At 31.5% G+C, this 23107-nt stretch overlaps 1 protein-coding gene across 1 annotated transcript in view; it reads left to right on the forward strand.

Annotated features, from left to right (window-relative positions):
• The window catches only part of LOC308639473 (uncharacterized protein), a gene marked incomplete at its 3' end in the record, with an annotated part of 204973 nt that overhangs the window by 37895 nt on the left and 143971 nt on the right, over positions 1–23107 (forward strand). Inside the window, exon 5 of the mRNA XM_081277711.1 lies at positions 10508–10549. Coding sequence (XP_081133837.1) covers positions 10508–10549 — 42 coding nt within the window. The remainder of the gene's footprint in view (positions 1–10507; positions 10550–23107) is intronic.

Here is a 23107-nt window from a genome sequence, read left to right on the forward strand (position 1 = left end):
ATGTACCTATGAATTTCAAGATTTGTTTGAAGAACTGTCATTTAATTGTACATTGTTAATTTTGCAAAATCTCATGGCAGCAGAAATGTTCCAGAAAGGATAGTTTATCTCATTCTTAGCTTATATAATAAAATTGTTTCCTTTGCTCTGTGGTCCCCTTTGCTTTTCTAAATATATAACTGTTTGCTTCAGGGATTTCTTCCTGCTTCTCTTGGAGAGCTTATATTTCATTTAAAATTACAGCCTCAAAAAAGTGAATCTTAATAATATTAGATAATTTAATTATTCATTCTTCACTAAAGGCTATAATTTATGTTGACATAAAACATAAAGTGAAGCTAACCTTTTGGGGATTTCCATCTGATATTGGTTCAGTTATCTTTCACTTTGGGCTTTGAATGCTTATATTCAGACCCATAATGAATATTCCACAGAGATGCAAGTTGGATTTGTGTTTTCAGTATCTTGGGCATGTTTTATATTATTTACATTTTGGTTTTCTAAAACCAAGTACTTCTATCTACTCTTTCACCATTGCAATTCTAAGATATTGGCAGTGATCTATCAACCTGATCAAAGTCGGTAATGATATCTAAAAGCCAGTTCCAGCTTTTGTTAAGCAATAAAGTGATCATAACATTACCATACCTAAATATTTTACTCTTATCAATTCTCACATCCCATTCATTGCTTTATTTTTCAAAACCTTGATTTCTATGTCGCTGTTTATAATCTATATCCTATTGTGACTCAGAGCATCCTCTAATGTCATAAAAGTGTTAACATATAGAGAAGCTGCATAAGGATGTCAAATATGTGTGCCAGTCAATTCTGCTTCAGGAGAAAGTTGCTATAGAATTTCTTCTAATATATATATTTGCATAATGCCTAGAGAATTTTATAGTTTTGAGTTTTGGTAATGAGTAGTTAGAAAATATAAGATTGTAAAACAAAAGCTTCTTTTCTGAAAATAGAAGACTTAACACATTATGGTAATTAAGACATGGAGGTGACTGCTTCTCCAGATGAAATAAAATTATTTGATTGTAGAGCCATATGTTGTGTAGAAGAAATTTGATATTTTCCCCATGAATCCAGGTTTTCATATTTTAAGTTGTAACCAAAAAGCTACCAAATTTAAAAATAATGTTTGATGTGACTAACTTAGCATGGAAGATTATTTAGAATAAATCTTTAAGGGAGAAACATATTTTTGCTAACGTAATTTGTTTATTCAATATTAAAGAAGTTCAAAGAACAGCTCAAGTAAACATATAAGTATAATAAATTTAGTAATCAAATATCATTTACAATGTATGGAAGCATTATGCAAAGTAGATATAGTTTATCATAACTAATACATCTGTTTTCATTATTATGGTTTCAAATGTGAAATTTTAACAATGATACCCTAAGGTAGTATTTCTCATCAGCATCACCTGGGAACTTGTTAGAATTGCAAGTTGTCTGGCCTTGCTGAAAACCAAATGAATCAAAAACTCTGGAGATTGGGCCCAGCAGACCCTCCAGATGATTCTGATACAGAGTAAAGTTGGAGAATGACTACCCTAAGGTATTTTTTATCCAATTTAATGATAGCCTAGACAAATATTTACATGAATAATATAGTGAATTTATAAAAGTAGCAATTGGTGATTCCCTTCACTTACTGTCTAAAGCTAGTTTAATGCACAATTTATATTGTTACTAATTCAATTCTTACTGAATGAAGAACTCTATATTGTAAAATATACAAAGTGTTTTCTCATTTTTAAAACATGCTATCAGTAATAAAATTTGGAGCTTTTTATACATTGGAAGATAAAAATCATCAAATGATATATTACCTCATCCAACAGTTCAGAAATTTGGCTTAATAAAATAATATTTACATGCTAATTATTTCCATAGTTAATACTGATTCTCATAATAATCCTGAAAAGCAGATATTATTATGCCACCTTTATAGATCATTAAAATTGATGTTCAAACATTAAAACATACTTAGCCATCAGATTTTCCTGGCTTTTTTCACTTAATAAAATATTTTTGAAATTCATTAATGTTATAGCAAATATTGGTACTGTTACTAATGTACTTCATTCCTTTTTACAGCTGAATAATATTTCCTTGTGTGGATATGCCACATTTCATTTATCCATTCATGAACATTTATATTGTTTCCATATTTAGGGTATTGTTGAGATTGCTATTATGAGTATTTGCACACAATTTTTTTAAAATACTTTTGAAGTCTTTAAATTTTTTGGGATATAGACATAGAAGTGGAATTGTTGGGTCATATGATAATATCATGTTTCATTTTCTTGTTAATATATAATTAGTATTTGGAAGAGTTTTACATTTACAGAAAAATTAGATGGAAAGTAAAGAGAATTCTCATACATTTCTTGCCCCTCCTATACCTCTGGTCATTAGTAACTTGCATTGATGTGGTACAAATGTGTTATAATTAAGGAACCCATACTAATGAATTTTTATTAACTGAAATCCATAGTTTATATTAATGTTTACTTTGTGTTATATAGTTCTATGAATTTTGTCAAATGAATAATGTCAAGTATCCACCATTACAGATTCATTCATAATAGTTTCATTCCTCTAAAAATTACCAGTGTTCCACTGATTTATCATCCCCTCCTACACCCTTGTCCTTAGTCCCTAACAACAGCTAAATATTTTACTATCGCCATCATTTTGCCTTTCCCATAATGTCATGTGATTAGAATTATGTAGAATATAGCAGTTTTAGATGTTTGTTTTTCATTTGGCACTATATATTTAAGGTTCCTCTGTTCATAGCTTGATAGCTCCACTTTTTTAACTGCTGAAAAAATACATTTCTTTAAAATTTTAAATACATGCAGATATATGTGTAAATGTGAGTTATGGCACATTTGGGTAAGTATCCTAATTCCTGGATTATATGATAAGATGTTTAATTTTGTTAGAAACTTACAAACTCTCTTAAAAATGACTGTGACATTTTTCAATCCTGAAAGCAATGAATGAAAGTTAATGTTACTTGATATCCTTACCAGTATTTAATAATATCAGTGTTTTGAATTTTAGTCATTCTAATAAGTGTTCAGTATTATATCAGTTTCATTTTAATTTTCAGTTCTCCAATGACATATCACATTCAGATCTTCTCATAAGATTATTTGCCAATTTGTTAATTGGTAGTTTTTGTTGTTTAATTTTTATATATTTTAGGATTTCCCACCTTCTTTTCTGTTAGTGAATTCTAGTTTAATCCCAACATGCCCTAAAGGCAGGTTGTATGTGTATATTCTTTCAAATTTATTAATGTATATTTATGGCCCAGAATTTGATTAATCTTGTTAAATGTCTCATGTGAGCTTGAGAATATTGTGTAGTCTGCTGTTGTTTTATAAAATAGTCTACAGATGTCCATCATATCCAGTTGATTGTGTTGTTGAGCCAAAATATCTCTTTTCTTATTTTCTACCTGTTGAATCTGTAAATTTCTTATAGAGGGATATTAATGTCTCCAGCTATAACAGCATATTCATCTATTTCTCCTTTCAGTTATATGAATGTTTACCTCATAGTGTTTGATATTATGTTTTTACAAAAATACATTTTCTTGGAGAATTGATGTCTTTATTATTATAAATACCCCTCATTATCCCTGATTACTTCTTTCTCTGAATTTTACTCTCACTGAAATTAATATAACTATTCTTACTTTCTTTTGATCATTTTTGTATGGTTCATATTTTTATCTTTATTTTTTACTTTTAATCCACATGCATATATATGCATTAAGTTGGTTTCTTATGGACTACATAATGTTGGATCATGGTTTTTAATTTAATTCAACTAAAAGAATAAATATCCACTACATGCCTCCTCACAACACATTACCTTTATTTATCACTTATGTGCCTATTAAAAACATGAATTATTGTCCTATACTAATGAGGTGATATCACAATCTGTGACTCTACACTTAATGGTCCAAATTTACTCTCCTTTTCTTTTATTGGTCACCTGTCATGTATCATTGACTATTTATTTTAGCTTTTAGTTACTGCCATGTTTTATACCCAGTAATATGGCTTAAATGCTTAAGTGGGCTCTATTTCACATATTGACTAAAGTGCATGGGTCTATGATGACTTTAAAATGACAAGAGCACTCTATAGAAACCACTTCTACACCTAGTTTTAATTTTGTTAGCTGATTAAAAACTTTATTCTAGGACTTCCAATTGTCTAGTAATCTATGTGAAAAGTTCATAAACCCAGAGTAATTAAGAACTGAAAATTCACTTATAAATCATCTATTTCTACTGAATAGTTTTTGCTATGTAATAAAACTGTTTTTCAGAGTAATATGAGCAATATTAATATGATTAAGGGTAAAATGCCTACATGGTAATTGAGCCAACAGTAAAACTCCTAGTCCCATTAACTCTTAGTTCAATGCTTATAAAAAGTCATACTATAACTCCTATGTTCTTTAAGTAAAAATAAATATCAGCTTTGATCTAAATCAAAGAGAAAATTGCATATATAAATATAGTCAATTTCACATACACTGTCTTACATTTACATCTGCTAGGCTGGTTGTGAAAAAATGTGAAATTACAGCTGGGCGTGGTGGCGCATGCCTATAATCCCAGCAGCTCAAGACACTGAGGCAAGAGGATCAAAGATTTAAGCCAGCATCAGAAACTTAGGGAGACTGTAAAATAAACCAGTGAGACCCTGTCTCCAAATAAATAATAAAAAGGGCTGGGGATGTGGCTCAGTCATAAGCACCCTGGGTTTAATCCCTGGTACCAAAAGAAATGAAATTATATGAAAACATTGGCTTAATATTATTTAATTTTTTTTAAATTTTATAATAATTTGTTTTGCTGCTATTTAAGGTTATTCATCAGTTTCATAAAAATATCTTTCTCTAGGATAAAAATATCACAGAATTTTTAAGAATTAGAAATAATAGAATCTAAATGGGTGCAAATGCTATTATAAGTGTGTTTCTTCAAAACTTCAGTATGTTATCCCTTGCCAATATGATTTTAGCACTTATCACAGACCTAGGTCAATATTGAGTTTTTCCCATGAAAAGGAGACTTTGGTATTACCACAGATGATACATAGAGCCATAAAAGTCATTTGGGGAAGCATTGTGAAATTTTCAATATACACTGTATGTTAGATGTGGCTTAACATTTTTGTTGGTAGTTGTTATGATTGTATTGTGATTAATAGGAAAATGTATTTGGAAAATTCTATTGATAGTTTTTTCACCACTTTGAATATATCTGCCATCTAGGTTTAATTGTATCTAATGAAAAATTGGCTGTTGACATCATCATGATTCCCTTGCACAAAACCACTTGTTGTGTTTTTGATAATATCTCATGATGATTTTAATACTTTGATTTGTCTCATTTTTACCATAATGTTTCTAGATGTTGAAGTTTTGCACTTAACTTTATTAAGGATTAATTGATCATGTTAGATATGTATATTACTATTTTAAAATCAAATATGGGAAGTTTACAGCCATTATTTTTTGAAAACTTTCTATCCCTTTCTTTTTTTTCTTTCTGATACTCCCACTATATATACTTCCACTATGCATATTTATCATGTAAATATTTTATTGAAACTCAATTCCTTTCATTTTTATTTTCTCCTTATTCTTCAGATTTGCAGAATCTATGTTGTTCTATCTTCAAGCTTGCTGATTTTCTTTTCAAATTAAATGTTAAGTCCCTCTTTTAAGTTTTTCTTTCCAATTATTATATCTTTGAAATATAAAATACACATTTCAGTTTTTCTGTATAATTTATATATATTTGTTAATGTTTTTATTTGATGAGACATTGTCTATAAATTTCTCTTTTTTGAACATATTTTAATACTTTCTCTGAAGAATTTTTTAGTTAAATCTGACATCTGGGCTTGCTCATACTCTTATTAATGTATTTTTCATTGACACATAAATTTTAAATATTTATATGGTACAGTGTGATATTTTCATACCTATGTACAATGAACAATGATAAGGCCAGGGTAATTGGTATATCCATCACCTCAGACATTTATCATTTCTTTGTGTTGGTTACATTCAAAATCCTGTCACTGGGTATTTCTTCTCATTGTTGAAATACCTTTACCTTTTTATTGCTGCACTATAGCTATACATGATTCTGGGATTTATTTTGACATACTTATATATGCATATAATTAAATATACAATTAAATGCTGTCAACCATATTACCTTTATTCAGAACATGGAAGTTTTTGTTGTTATCCAATCATAACCTCTGTATATATTAATCATCTTTTCTCTATTTCCCCATGATATGGTTTGGATATGAATTATCTCTGAGAGACTCATATGAGGGAAGGTCAGTCCCCATTGTAACAAAGTTGAGAGGCAATAGAACTTTTAACTGAAGGAACTTTTTTGGAGGAAATTAAGTCCTTGGAAAGAGATTAATGTAGTTTCCATGGGGCCCCAGTTAGTTCTCAAAAGAGTGGGTTGTTAGAAAATGAGGTCACCCCCATACACTTAGCCTCAGTTTTTCCTATTTCTATACCATGTTGTGACACAGCCAAGAGGGTTCTCAATAAAGGCTAAAATGCATAGGGCTGATTTATCTTCAGCCTTCAGCCTCCAAAACTGTGTGCTTAGCAAAATTTTTCTTTATACATTGTTCAACCTCAAGGATTTTATTATAGTAAGATAAAAATGGACTAATAAAGCTCCCCACAATTTCCAGCTTCTCACAGTCAGTTTTATTCCCTGCTTTTCTGTGGATATTTGAGTCACTATTTCCTCTTTTTTTTTCATGTTCTCTTATATTTTTTGAAAACCAGAAGCTTTAGGTCCTAACTATAGCAACTCTAGATCCTGAGTAAAAGATGGATAAAATTGATGAAAAATGAAAATTTCTAAAACATCATAAAATGTATATAACAATAATTGTATATATTGGAACTGAAAATATCATATTTGAAATTAAGAGCTATTTTTATATATGGGTTAAATATCAGAGTATAGTAATGAATTTGAAGGTAAGTTAACTGAAAATATTTCAACTAAAGCAATGAGAGAAAGCTGGGAAATGACAACAGAGGATGCATGACATGTTCAAAATGTCCAACATACATGTAATTGGAATTCTAAGAGGTGAGGGAAGTGAAAATGGAATAAAAACAATATTTAAAGAAATGATAGTTTGGGAAATTTTTTTCAAATATGACAATGGATATCAATCCACAGATTAAAGTTCAGCAAATCAACAAGCATAAGTAAGTAAAACCTTACCTATACACATTGTGGTAGTTATTCAAATTATTGAAAAATCAAAGAAAATTAACCACATGTAAACAGTACATAATATACACATGCATTGAAATATCACATGGAGCTCCATTATTATGCACGTTTTATGTGTTTTACTAAAATATTTTTTTAGTTGTTGAAAGACATTTATTTTATTTCTTTATATGTGGTGCTGAAAATCAAAACTAGTGCCTCACACTGCCAGGCAAGTGTGCTACTGCTGAGCCCCAGCCCCAGCTCCCAAGTTTTATGTTTTTATGTATCATTTAAAATAAATTTAAGCTGGGTGTGGTGGCACATGCCTGTAATCCCAGCAGATCCGGAGGCAGAGACAGGAGGATCAAGAGTTTAAAGGCAGCCTCAGTAATGGTGAAGCGCTAAGCAACTCAGTGAGACACTTGTCTAAGTAGAATACAAAATAGGGCTGGGGATGTGGCTCAGTGGCCAAGTGCCCCCAAGTTCAATCCTCAGTACCCAAATAAATAAATAAATTAAATTAAAAGGGGCATCAGTGTTGGAAGGGAAATGGAGATCTCCTAGGACTAGATTAGTTTCCACAAGAATGGGTTGTTTTGAGGGAGCCTGGAACCACCTCTGAATCTCTTTTGTTGCACCACTTGCCACTCTCACATGTACTCCTATCACTGTGCTGCCATCCACTGTGACTGCCATACCAGAACAAAGCAGATGCTGGCATTATACTCTTGAACCCCCTTAACTGTGAGCTACATAAATGTCTTTCCTTTACAAAGAAAATATAAAACTTATCAGCTAGATAAAGGACACATTCTTGAAAGCAGCTACATTTAGGGAGCTGAATTTTAGCAGAAGAAACAGAAGCCCAAACAGGATGAGAAACTGTTCAAATTTTTCAAGGACTAAGGGAGTTCTAGGCAAAGGTCTTTTGATATGAAAACTGAATAGTCCCAAGCAATAAGGATAGTGTGTTACTCTATTGAGTGTAATTGTGCAGTATCTTTAAATTGGTAAAAGAAAATAAATGCCAATTTGCATTCTGTTCTTCACAATTGATGGCAGAATTGAATATACATAAATCCTCTTCAAAAAATAAATCAAAATTAAGATGTTTTGACAAAAATAAGTGTTGAAAGAATTTATCACAGGAGACTTGAACCTAAGTAAAAGAATTCCTCTGCCTGAAGGAAAATTATCTCATATAGAAGAAATCACAGAAAGGAATGAAAGGCCCAACAAAAAATAAATATATGGGCAAAAGATAAATGAATATTACCTGTTTAGGAGAGAAATAATAATAATGTCTTATAAAATATGGCATTCATAATGTCAAAAATAAGACAACAATGACTAATCTTTATGTAAAATTCTAGATATTATTTTGAAGTGATAAAATGATCAATTTAATTAAATTGATAGATATTACAAACTGTAGTGTAACAGTTACCAAAACTTTTGATGCAATGAGTCATTTAATCTCAAGGATATTTGTGGTCCTAAAGAATGTTTGTTTATGTGGGTTAAATCTATTGATATTTCCCATACTTAAAAATCCAGCTATAATAAGCCAACTGTGTATTAACATAGGTGTCATATGTTAAATAAACAGGTTTTCTAAAACTAAACTAAAATTAAGAAGAATTGTTTTTAATAGATTTCAAATGCTATTAATTCTGTTTTCATAGGAGACAGCATATTTGCATTTGCATTTAAAATATTATACTCTCACATTCCATAAGCCTCTGTATTAAACCACTGAGTATTCATGAAAACATCAAATGAAAAAAAATATGATTTTAAGATTATTATGAAGATAATTTTCACATTATTCCCTGAAAACATTTTTGGAACACAATTTTTTTTTTCTAAACCAGACTTTAAAAATATATTTTAGATTAACCATGGAAAGATTAACAAAAGATGACATAGACAAAAACCTAATAAACAAGAGGAAATAGAATCTTATAAATATTTAATTGAAAAGAGGAATAAAAAACAGATGGAACAAAGACAAAATACTATAAAATCATATACATAAGTGCATATCTATTGATAATTACCTTAAATTTAAATAGTTTACTATTCCAATTAATATAAATTAAAATACACAAGAAATTAAAATTGTATTTAAATGATTTTATTAGAGTTGTACTCTAATTATAAGAACATAGGAGTAATGAAACTGGAAGAATGAGAAAAGATATGTCTTTTAAAGCTGAAAGGGTGGTGTGAAACAACCCAGATGACTGTTATACATAGTACAGTGAGTGAAAGAAGCCAGAGACAACATAATGCATACTCTGTTTTCATTTATAAGAAGTTCAAAGCAGAAAAATCATTAAGAGATAATTTAGGATATTCCTACTCCTTTGAAGACAGACTGAGAAGGACCATATGTAGCCTTTCTAGAGTATGGGAACCATTTAATATTCTTACTTTTTTGTGATCATGCAGCCATACACATATAAAATATATCTGCAAGTTGTACATTATAATTAGTGAATTTGTATGTTATTTATTATAAAATGAGTAAATTAAGTTTGTTTTAAAGCTATGGTGTGGCAGACATCATTAAAATACATTTTTTAGTCGTTATAGGCTTTAGCTGTAAAGAAGACTAATTTTGGCAATTGAAGAAAATATGGGACGGAAATATTGAATAATAGCAACATAATAGATAGAAAAATGGTGGTTTGAGTATGAACATAAGATCTTTGTCCTGATCAAAGAAGGATATATGTGTTGATTAGCCAAATTAAGTCTGCGATGCATAAAACTCTTAAGTGTACATAAATAGAATGTGTAATATATTGACTAATAGAGGGGGGAAACCAAGAGAATGAGGAATAGGTAATTCAGTAGAATGCAAGGAAATATGGTAAATGAGCCCAAAAATATCATAGTCCATAAAAGACATAAGATAAAATAATAAAGAAAGAATAAGTCCAAGCATATCAAAATCAAAATAAATGTAAATGTATACAGCTGTCTGTGAAGAGATAATGACTCATATTAGCTGCTTCCTCAGATTCCAAGTAATAAATTTCTGCAACTTAGAAATAAATGTATTGTTTGAAACATAAATGTATTGATATTTGCTCTGTTTCCTTAAATACAATAATAGATTTCATATCAATAATTACACACTAACTTCTGTTTTCCTTTTGCTTGTAGTCTGATCTCAGCCATGAAATGGAATCTGATATCATAGATGTGGTAAGTGGTCTTTCAACACTTTGTTTTATAACATATTGATTACCGTATATTTCTTTATTGTTTATATTCTACTAATCTATCAGTACTCTTAAATGATTTCAGTTTTTATCCATCAACAGCAAGGGCATGGACTGTAAATATAGTTAAATAATTTACTTGGTGAAATTTCAGACTGCATTATTAATAATAATATTTTAATAAGTTTGCTATTTATACTAGTTAATACATATTTTGCTAAGTCAAAGTGTTACCTCATTTTTCTTCACATTTACCCAATGTAACTCTTATTTTTCTCACTTTACACATCAGAAAACCAATGTTTAAGCAAGTTAAGTAACTTGCTCAATGTGCAACACAGGTGCTCATTCAGAAGTGCCAGAGCCCTCTGAGGCAGCTCCATTCACAGGATCAACTCTAAACTCATGACATGATCTACCTCAGACTACTCCTATTTCTCTCTATGTTCCCTCCATCACCTCAAGCCCATTTCTTGAGGCTAGGATACTAATTCCTATAGTATTCTATATAAAATATAGGTAAACATATATAATAAATTTTAAAATATATTGATATTATTTTGTGGCTTACAAATGAAATTGGATAAAAATCAAGTAAATAAGTAACTGCTTCTTATATAAGATTATGTTTTAGAATATGAGAGAAAGATAACCCATGAACCTAATGAAAAAGATATCTTATAATAAGCAAATATGAGAAGTAACTCCCCAGTACATTCTAAAGTTAAATCGAGTCTCTTTACTAACCTTTGTTAGTTGAAACACTCTTCCCATATTATTTTTCTTTTGTGAAGTTTTGCTTTGGGCAGAGATCATAACATATTCTGAAATTTCTAATCAACTAGGAAAACAGGTGTTAATATACTTTATAAGTTAAAATTATTTGAAATTATTAATGTCAAGTAGTGACACAGATAAATTCATCTTACAATGTCACTGTTTGGGAAATACTTCACCTCAATTCATTCCACCAAATGTAAACTTGGGCCCACAATTTTTGCCTTGGTTACCTCTGTTCAGTCTTTTTTTTTTTTTCCTTTGGGAAAGAAAAACATGCTCACCCTCTCCACACTTACAGATTATCAGGAGTTTTTAGTTGAGGCTGAAATAATCATAGAAATTGTTTTCCTTAATTCTAGGTAGATTGAGCTAGTATGGATTTGAAAGACGTTTTAGAGGCTCAAACAATTAGGATTACCATTTGCAAAAGAGGAGCCACTTTTGTCTGAGAAATGACTTCCTTTTCCAATATGTTGATGTTTAAAAGTAATTTATTTGGCTTTAAGATTTATTCTTTGCCTGTGAGAAATTTTCCCTGAGAGATCTACAAGTGTTAAGAAGTATGTTTTCTTTTAAGTGCAAGAAAATATTGGGGTTCCTTCTGAAAGACAGGTTTTTTGGTGATTTTTTGCTTTTTTGTTTTGTTTTGTTTTGTTTTGTTTTGAGGCCAAGTTGAAAGAAAGCATGATGACATGGAATTCATAAGAGAGACTGGAGAAGGAAAAAAGGATCAAAAATGGGCTGCTTGACAGATTTTTTTTTTAATTGAACTCAGGAGTATTTAACCACTGAGCAACATCCCCAGGCCTTTTTAAGTTGTATCTTGATACAGGGTCTCACTAACTTGTTAGGGCCTCAGTTTGTTCCTAAGACTGTGCTTGAAATTGTAATCCTCCTGACTCATCCTTTTGAGTCCCTGGAATTACAGCATGTGCCACTGTGCCTTGGTAATTGACAATTTGTTTAGGGTCAGGCAACTGTGATATTTTGTTTTATAATATTTTAATTTATACACAAAACACAAAAGTTATGAATATTAATGGGGTATCATGAAATTTTCAATATATATATATTCACTAAATGATGTTTATACAGATTAAACACATTTATCTCCTCAAAATTTATTGTTTGTGGCAAACACTTTCAGAATCCTTTCTTCTAGCGTTTTCAAATATACAGTATATAATTTATTCCATAATTATTATCTACAGTCTCCATACTATACAATTATACCTTATAGCTTCTTGGTACATTCTGTTGTAACTTAAAAACCATTGATCAAATTTCCCCCATCCCTCACCCTTTCTCTGTTCTGGACCCCTACTATCACTCAACTCTAAATTTGATTAGCTCAATTTATTAGGATGCACAAATGAGTGAAATAATGCAGTTTTTGTCTTTCTTGTCTCACTTTAATTTAACATAATGATCTCTAGTTACATTTATGTTGTTAAAAGTGGCAGGTTTCAATTATTTTCACAGGTTAATAGTATTCCATTGTGAATATGTACCACATTTTCTTTATCAATGGTTATTGAGCCTGGTAGTATAATTAACAAAACAGTGCAGATGTCTCTTTGACATACTAATTTCATTTCCTTTGGATATATTCCCAAGAGTGGAACTATTCAATCATGTAGTAGTTTAAATTTTAATATTTTGAGGAACCTCCATAGCAGCTTTTTTAAAAATGTGTAGTTTAATATTTGCATCTGGAGTTAATTATCTGCTCTGTAAGTATCACTGCATACTTCTTAAAATGTAAACACATTTAAATTTATCATATTTGCTACTAAGCCATTTAAGTTAGGCCTGGAATTAACAAACCATAGCAAGTCAGCAAATAGCTTCTGGAATCAAAATATAAATAGAAGACCAACACATGAATTTGCTTTTTTTTTCTATTTTACTGAGGCAAATATGTGTGTGTACAAACATACAAATAGTTCCCTATGAAACAAGAGTCTACCTTCTCAAAGGTCTAAATTATAGTCTAGGGTACTTAAAGGGTAGCAGCATCTAGCCACATGAAATTTTCTGATTCCCCATAATATCAGGGGATAAAAATCAATAAGTTTAATTTTTTGTTTATTTTTCCCTTTCAAAAATTTTCAACTAAGATCAAAATATTGTGTCCAGAACTGCCTGCTATTAAATTCCAATTCAACATCATTTAAAGTAATGTAACTAAACATTTGGCATTTTCAATAGGAAGGTTAATTAGTTATTGTGCAGACTACCTGGAACTGAAGCACTCTATCCCTATCTAATGTGTCCCTTCCTGGCTCCATCATGCTAACTGCCCCCATCCCCTGACTCAGTTAAACTGATAACACTGTGCAAAAAATAATATATTATACATTTATAATTTTAAATTATATACAGACAGTTCAAAAACAATATATATATATAAAACCCAACAACTACCCCCATACCCCCCAACCCCTGGTCAAGACTTGAGGAGTTCAAGTCTCCATTTGTAGTCAAATGAGTAAGTTAAAGGAGAGAAGGGAGGAGGGGAAGGCTCACAAGGCCACAACTACAGAGATAGTGTAAAATTCAAGTCCCAAATTTGCAAGTATGAGCATTGAAAGAACTCATATACTCTAGTATCCTGTCTTCAACTAACAAGTCCTGCCCAGGACATGAAGATCAAACCAAATCAGGGTTTTGTGCCAAGTGAACTTCTAAACCTTTAACACATGCAAGCTGTGAAAACAATTCAAATCAGCAGCTAGTAAAGCAATCTAAGCTAATGGCATCATTTCCATTTTCCTCTGTGTCTCAGACAGACCTTACTTCAAATCATTCCCAATCATTTCAGCAGCTCAAAGCTCTCATATGCAGAGACAGGGAAGAGAATAACCAGCTATAGAATTTGATCACTTTATTCATGTGTGAGAAAATAAATAGTGGGTTTAATAATTTGCATGCCTAAAAACTGTTCCTTTTTCTCTACATCCTCACCAAGACTTGTTATTTTTATTCTTTTAAATATTAGTCATTCTTACTTGGGTAGATTGTATCTCATTTCAGTTTTGAATTGTAATTCCCTGATTATAGTGATGCTGAACATTTTTTCATGTACCTGTTGGCTATTTGTAACTCCCTTTGAAAAATGTCTATTCAGTGCTGGGCATACTGGTGTATACTTATAATCCCAGCAACTCTGTAAACTGAGGCAGGAGAATCACAAGTTTGAGGCCATACTCAGCAACTAAGGTAAACCCTCAGCAATTCAGTGAGATACTGTCTAAAAATGAAAAGTAAAAAAAGTACTGGGGATGTAGTTCAGTGGCAAAGTACTCCAGGGTTCAACCAAATACCAAAAGAAAAAACAGGAGGAAAAAGAAGAGAAATGTATATTTACATATATCACACATTTTTCTTTTTTAAAAAAATATCTTTATTTTAATTATTTATTTTTTTATATGGTGCTGAGGATCGAATCCAGGGCTTCATGCATGCAAGGCAAGCGCTCTACCACTGAGGCACAACCCCGACCCATATTACACATTTTTCAATTGGGTTACTTATTTATAATTTAATTTTTGCAGTATCATATTATCTGTATTGAGCCAGTTATCATATATATATATATATATATATATATATATATATATTGCAAGTATGTTCTTTCATTCTGTAGGTTGTCTCAGTGTTGAGTTTTTACTTTGCAGTGTAGAAACTTTTTTGTTTGATATAATCCCATTTGTCTATTAATGCTTTCCTTTCCTAGGCTCTTGGGGTCTTGTGCAAAAAAATCCTTTTCCATTCTAATATTCTAAAGAATTTCTCCTGTTTTTTTTCTAGTGGTTTCATAGTTTCAGTTTCTTATATAATGAGTCTTTAAATCACATAACTTGTTCCTTGAAACTGGCAAGAGAGAGGGATTTAGCTTCATTATTGCACATGTGGATATTCAATTTTACCAGCACCATTTATTGAAAATACTACCCTTATATTTTATTAAGAATAACTTGTGTTTACGTTCATCAATATATTGGTTTGTAGTTTTCTTTCTTGATATATCTTTATCTGGTTTTAGTATTAGTTTGATCCCTGATTCATAAAAGGAATTCGGGAGTATTTTTTCTTTTTCTATTTCATGGAATAATTAGAACAGGATAGCCACTAGTTCTTCTTTAAAAGTCTGGTAGAAGTCAGGTATGAATCCATCTGGTCCCAGGCTTTCCTTTTTTGGAAGGATTTTTATTACAGTTTCAATAATATTGCTTAATATTGATCTGTTTAGGTTTCCTATGTTCTCTTAGTTCAATTTGGACAGAATATGTGTTTAGAAACTTATTTATATCTTGATGGATTTTATTGGAATATATGTTTTCAAAACAGTCTCTGAAGATTCTCTGGATTTTGGAAATGTCTGTTGTGATATTTCCATTTTCATCTGTAACTTTGTTAATTTGGTTGGTTTCTCCCTTTTGGTTATTTTGGATAAGGGTTTATCTTTTGAAAGAAACAAATCATAGTTACATTGATTCTTTGTTGCTTTTATTGTATTCTCTATTTCAATGATTTTGGTTCTTAATTATTTACTGTCTTCTTATGGTTTTGGAATGTTTGCTCCTGCTTTTCTAGGGCCTTGAGATATAACATTAGAGTGTTTATTTGTATCTTTTTTTGTGTGTGTGAAATAGGCACTTACTGTCTAATGCCATTTGGAACTGCCTTCATAGTGTCCCAGAAATTTTGTTATGTTATATAAATACCCTTGAGTGATTCTCAGAATTTTATTTCCCCTCTGATTCTTTATAAGATCCATTTCTCATTCCAAAGTGTATTGTTTAATCTCCATGTGTTTATGTGGTTTCTATGATTTCTCTTGCTGATAATTTCTGATTTTATTCCACTATGCTCTGATATAACATAAGGGATTGTTTTTTGTTTTCTAAGACTTGCTCTGTGACCTAAAATGCTATCTAATTTAGAAAAGGTTTCATGAGCTTCTGAAAGGAAAGGAAAGTCACCTATTCTTTGATGAAATATTCTATAGATATCTATTCGTTCCATTTGATTTAGAGTGTTATGTAGGTCAGAAAATATTTTATTGATTTTATGTCTGAGTTATCAGCCTACTGGTGAGAGAAGTACATTGAAATCACCTAGTAATATTGTATTGAGTTCTGAGTCTTAATATCAAGAAGTGTTTGTTTTATTTAATTAGTTGCACTGGTGTTTGGGGCATAAATATTTACTACTATTATAACTTTTTGTTGTATTCACTGTAAAAGTATGTAGTTCCTTTTCTCTTCTGATTAATTTTTTCTTGAAACCTGCTTTGTCAGATATGAGAATATCTACTCACTCCTGCTTGTTTTCAGACTGCATCAGTATGCACTGTCTTTTTCTATTCTTTTACTTTCAGCTTGTGTCTTTTCCTGCAAGAGGAGTCTCTTGCAAACAACATATAAGTTGGGTATTATTTTTATTTTATTATTATTTTTATTATTGATTTTATTAGATTTTATTAGAGGTTTATAATTACAAATAATGGTTGGATTCATCCTGACAAACACATATATGCATGGAAATCAAATTTAGTTCATGATCCCCTCTTTTCCCTTCCCCTTTTCCCTCCATTCTCCCTTCCCTCTCCCATTCTCCTTTCCCTACTAGATTTTCTTTAGATCATCTATTAACTTGTATTTAGTTGACTCTTTATGTTATCCTATCCTTTCCTCCCCCTTTCCTTTATTTTACACTAGCTTCCACATATAAGAGAAAACATCCAACCTATGAGTTTCTGATTTTGTCTAATTTCAGTTAGCATGATATCCTCCATTTCCATCCATTTACTGGCAAATGCCATAATTTCATTATTTTTTAATTTTTTTTCTTTTTCATTCATTTTTTATTTATTTTAATTAGTTACACATGACAGTACAATGATCTTGACAAATCATATATTTGAATCAGATGTGATATAATTTCTCATTTTTCTGAGTGTACAGGTTGCAGAATTACATTGCTCATGCAATCACGTTATATGGCTGAGTACAACTCCATTGTTTGTATATATCACAATTTATTTATACATTCATCTATTGACAGGCATCTGGGTTGATTACATAATGTAGCTATTGTGAATTGTGCTGATATAAATATGGTTGAGGTCTCTGTAGTATGCCAACTTCAGACCTTTGGAGGATACCTGGATCATATGGTGGATCCATCCCTAGTTTTTAGGAATCTTCGTATGGCTTTCCAGAGTTGTTGCACTAGTCTGAAGTCTCACCAACAAGGTACCCTTTTCCCCACGACTGCACCAGCATTTATTGTTCTTTATATTATTGTTCATATGATCTATACTAGTGAATGATTCAGGTACTAATTAGAAAAATGTGTATTCTGCAACTTTTGCATGAAATATTCGTAAATGTCTGATTAGGTCCATATTTGTTCTAGGCTATAATTTAACTCTGATATTTCATCAGTGAGTTTCTGTCTGGATCATCTGTCCATTGATGAAAGTAAGGGGTTAATGCCCCAGCTATTATTTTATTAAAGCCAATCTCTCCCTTTAGGTCTATTAATGAATTGTATTTTGTATTTTGGGGCTTCAATATTGGATGCATATATATTTAGAACTCTTATTTGCTCTTGCTGAATTGATTCCTATATCATTATATAATGACACTTCTTGCTTATTTTTGCTGCTTTTGATTTAAGGTTTATTAATCTGATGTTAATATGATTACCTCTACATTCTTTTGTTATCCATTTGCATGGAATAGCTTTCTACTTCCCTATACTTTCATTCTGTGTGTTTTTAGAGGTAAAGTGAATTTTATATAACCAATATATAGTTGGATCTTTTTTTTACTCATTCTGTCACTCTGCACCTTCTAATTATAAATTTAATCAACTGACATTCAAGTTAATTTTTACAGGTAAGATTTTACTACAGTCATTATGTAACATTTTTTTCTAGTTTTATTGTAGTTACATTCATTCTTTTGCCCATTCTTATAGCCTGGTAGTTAAGTGAATGACACATTATAATGTTCTTTGATTCTTTTATTATTATTTTGGTTTATGTATTACAGATTCTTTTCAATGTGGTTACCTTGAGTTTTGCAAAAAGTTTTGATAATAACAGTCTGTTTTGAAATTATATTATTATTGTTTTATACATGTTACATTACATTATTATTTTTATCTTAAAGATAAAGTAGGGGGCTGGGGATGTGGCTCAAGCAGTAGCGCACTCGCCTGGCATGCGTGCGGCCCGGGTTTGATCCTCAGCACCACATACCAACAAAGATGTTGTGTCCGCCGAGAACTAAAAAAAAAATAAATATTAAAAATTCTCTCTCTCTCTCTCTCTCTCTCTCTCTCTCTCACTCTCTCTTTAAAAAAAAGATAAAGTAGGAACAAAAATAACGAAGAAAACCCTGCACTTGCCCTTTTTTCCACCCAACATTTTGAATTTTTGATATCCCATTTTGTAATTTTTTATATTTCCTATATCTTAAGAGTAATGTAATTTTTGTTTTTAGTTGTTCTTTAGTCTTTAAAGTTATAAATGATTTACAAACCATTTACTTTATTAGATCATATTGAATTTATTTGTATAGTTCATCTTACCAGTGAGTTCTATAACTTCCCAAGTTTTCTTCTTAATCATTAATAACTAGTTCAGTCTGAATAGCTTTCCTTAGAAATAGTCAGATCTGGTGTGGATATTCTCTCAGCTGTTGTTTCTCTAAGAATGCTTTTATCTCTTCTTCATTTCTTGATAGCTTTGCTGGGTACAGTATTCTCAGTGAACTGTTTTCTTTCTTCTGTGAAAATCATATACCATTCTCTCCTGAATTTTGAGATGTCTTCTGAGAAGTCTGTTAGTCGAATTGGGATACTTATATGTTGTTTATTTTATCTTGCTTTTTTGAGAATCTTTATGTTTTAACTGTGGGAGTTTGATTATATCTTGTCTGTTAGTCGAACTGGGACACTTATATGTTGTTTATTTTATCTTGCTTTTTTGAGAATCTTTATGTTTTAACTGTGGGAGTTTGATTATATCTTTTTTAAAAACATTTATTGAGTTGTAGATGAACGCACAGTGTCTTTATTTATTTTTATGTGGTGCTGACGATTGAACCCAGTGCCTCACACATGCAAAGCAAGTGCTTTACTACTGAGCTACAGCCCCAGCCCCTGATTATAAGATATCTTTGGGTATAACTGAGTGTGTTAAATTTGACTAGTGACCTTTGACCTTCCTTTGCCTGTATATTTGTACCTTTCCATAGTTTTGGGAAGTTTTCTGTTACTGTTACATTAAGTAAGCTTCATACCAGTTGGTATTCTCAATTTTCTTTTAAATTTTCATAGCAGCAGGTTCAATGGTGCATGCCTGTTATCCCAGTGGCTCCGGAGGTTGAGACAGGAGGATTGCAAGTTCAAAGCCAGCCTTAGCAAAAGCAAGGCACTAAACAACTCGTTGTGACCCTGTCTCTAAATAAAATACAAAATAGTGCTGGGGATGTGGTTCAGTGGACAAGTGCCCTCAATCCCCAGTACACCACCAAAAAGTTTTCAATAGCCTAAGTATTTGCTCTTGTTATACTCTTCCAAAGTTTCTGTAGGCTTTCTTCATTCCTCTTCATTCTTTTCTTTTTTCTCTTCTGTGTATTTTAAAATAACCTGTCTTCAAACTCACTAATTCTTTCTTCTGTCTGATTGTTCCTACTATCTGTGTCTTATATCACATTTTTTATCTTACTGAATATTACAACTCATAGACTTCTGTTTCTTATTTTTTTGTTTGCCTCCATCTCTCTGTTAAATTTATCTGTTATAATTTTGATTCATCTCTGCTTTCTTCAAGACCATTTATTTTCTTTAAAATAGCTGCTTTAAAATATCTACCCAAGATTTTTCCTACTTCAATTACTGTCTACTCAGTTTCTCGCACCTTAATTTAATGAGTTGTATGAGGTCAGTTTCATGAAAGTTTTTGATGTTTGTTTTCATGCAATGGGTTTAAATATTTATTCCATTCTTCAAAATCTGCCTTTGTTATTGTCTTTCCAGAAATTCTAAACAGATTGCTTATTTTCTCGGAACCTGTAGGCATGTCCAGTATTTCAGTACTCAATGGCAAACTAGGTACTCATTTTCCAAGAATCTGTTGTGGTTGTATTGTTGCTATTTCAGCACTAGAGGAGGATCAAAGCACAGGTTTACCTTAACTCTGCCCTGTCTTATTGTTCAACATGATTGCAGAAGTACCTAAAAAAAGTAGACTGTCCTTACAAGTTTTTGCCTGTGGTTGTACTCAGCCCACATGCCTTGTCTAGTGTCACCTGCCTGTGGCAAGACACTATGGAATTCTTCCTCTTTCTCTGTAAAATCTCCATTTAATGAGAAGCCCCAGGATCTTATGTTACAACTATGGTCACCAATGAAGCCAATCCATATCACACCCTTATCCCACAGTCTACCAAGACCAGCACAACACTTGAACAGTACCAGAGCCTACACTGCAATGAGCTACCTTCTGCTGAGATAGGTTCATGGCTCAAAGTATCTACAACTAGCAATAGGTGATGAAGACCAGAATAGAAATTCAATACACTATAGCTGTGTCTCCCCTGGCACAGGGCCAATTTCAGAGGCTCTATCTACAAGTAGGCACCCGTGTAGTCTCAGGAGGGGTGCCCCAGGACAATTCTAATGCTGGCAAAGATGCAGGACAAAAATTGAGTCTGTACCACCCATTTGACAGGGAGCTAGGTGTTTCTTCTATCAATGGTAGCCTAAGCATGGGTTCTCTTATTTCTTCCTATTGCTCTTTCACATCATGGCAGGACTGGCACTGAGACTCAATACAGTCTTGTGATATATTTCATGTGCTGCTCCTCTGTGGGTAGAGTCTTGCTCCCTCCTCTGCTACCTAAGCTTGGGGGTGGACAGTAGAATGTATGATTTTGCCAAGTAGCTACCTAGTTATAGTCACTCCAACTGCAGAGTGCGGGTATTGATTTGTGAATAGGTGTTGTGGGAATCTGTTAGGCAGCAGGTTTCACCATGGTAGACCTGGTACTTGGTTTCAATCTAATGTCTAGACTTAATTCCCTCTTTTCCCATATGCAACTTAGAGTTGGAGGAGGTGTAACATGGTCAACTCTTTCCTTCCTGTCAATTTCAATTGCTCTTTCCTTTTTATTATGCTAAAACCAGGCACAATGGGCTCTCACTTGGCTTTGTTGCTCTTCTGAAAGTAGTTTGTTTCAAGAACAGTTTTTCAAACTTTTATATGTCTGGGGAGATCATCACCACAGTGTCTTATTCACTGCCATCTTTCTCTGCATCTCTATCCAATTATTATTAGTTTCTACTTTCCTTGTATACATCTAGGAATTTTGTTTTCATATTCTTTCTAGCTACAAAGTTATACATTCTTTTTTACCCTTTCAATAGTTGCTGTTAACATCAATATCGCATACATTCATAACTATTTATTTCTTAAGCTTATCAATATCTGCATTATTCTCCTAGTTTGACAGGTTGTTTAGCATGCTTTCATGACATTTTAAACTTCTCATGATAAGATGCTACCTGAAATTGAAATTGGTATGAATTTTGTGTATACTTTGTCTTTTGTATCACTTAACCTTCCATTACCTTTTCATCTTGGAAAGAAACAGAATTCCCCTCGAGATATATTTCAATATTTTAACAGCTTAAAGACAATAAGTGGTATTTTTATTACTTATATAGAAATTACATTATTTAGCAAATCATTTATTTCCTGTGAATCTATTAGAGAGTTTGGTAGAAGTACTTGGGAACTTAACTATCTATCTTCCTATAAGCATAATTCCCTAAAAAGGTCTTTCTTAAAGCTGCTCCAAATGGATTAGTTCTGGATATTAAAGACTTTGTTAGAAGGACAATTTATTTAGTATTATCATTATAACTTATTCATTGTATGCTGTTGGGAAACAAAGTCCAACTTAATTTTACATTAAAATTTTCCCAATATAAATATTTCCCAATGAACTCTTTTTGTCCAACTGCAAATCATAGAAAGATGAATTGATTTGTTCATGTTACTCAGCTATCAAGCATATCAGACAATATTCATGAAGGACTCTATAATTATATTCCATATTTAAACATATTTTACCATAGTATGTTGTATCTTTATTGTTGTTGTCTTTTCAGTTTTTTTTAATGCTAGGGATCAAACCCAGGGTGGCATGTATACTATGCAAATGCTCTACCAATGAGCTACATCCCCAACTTATAGATTTTTTAATAGGATAAAAATAGATTTTTCCAAACATATTTTGTAAAAGTATCCTGTACATTCATAGAATTTTATTTCAGTAAAACACAAAACCAAAAGGAATCCATTTTATGAGATAGCCCATTGTTTTAACTGTGTCTACCTCAGAGAATGAAATCTCCTGCTTTCACACAATAAAATATTCTTTATCTGGCCTTATATAAGGAGAATTTGTTTTCCATTCAGTGTCTTTGAACATACTTTCATGTGAAATTATGTCAAGATATTTTAAATTGATAAAACATGGGACCAAAATGAGGATGATTTATATATTGTTTGGTAGTAAGCAGCCGAAGAAGTGATTTATGTTGCCAAGGATCCCTAAATTTGAGTATGATAGACAGGATACAAACAAAAATTTTATCTAGATAAAAATTCTGATTTATTTTTATGTCAGAATATGTAAGTGGCTTTGAATATCAAACTACATGTCAGGCTATT

This window comes from Spermophilus citellus (assembly GCF_964194105.1).
Source record: "Spermophilus citellus genome assembly, chromosome: X".
NCBI lineage: Eukaryota > Metazoa > Chordata > Mammalia > Rodentia > Sciuridae > Spermophilus > Spermophilus citellus.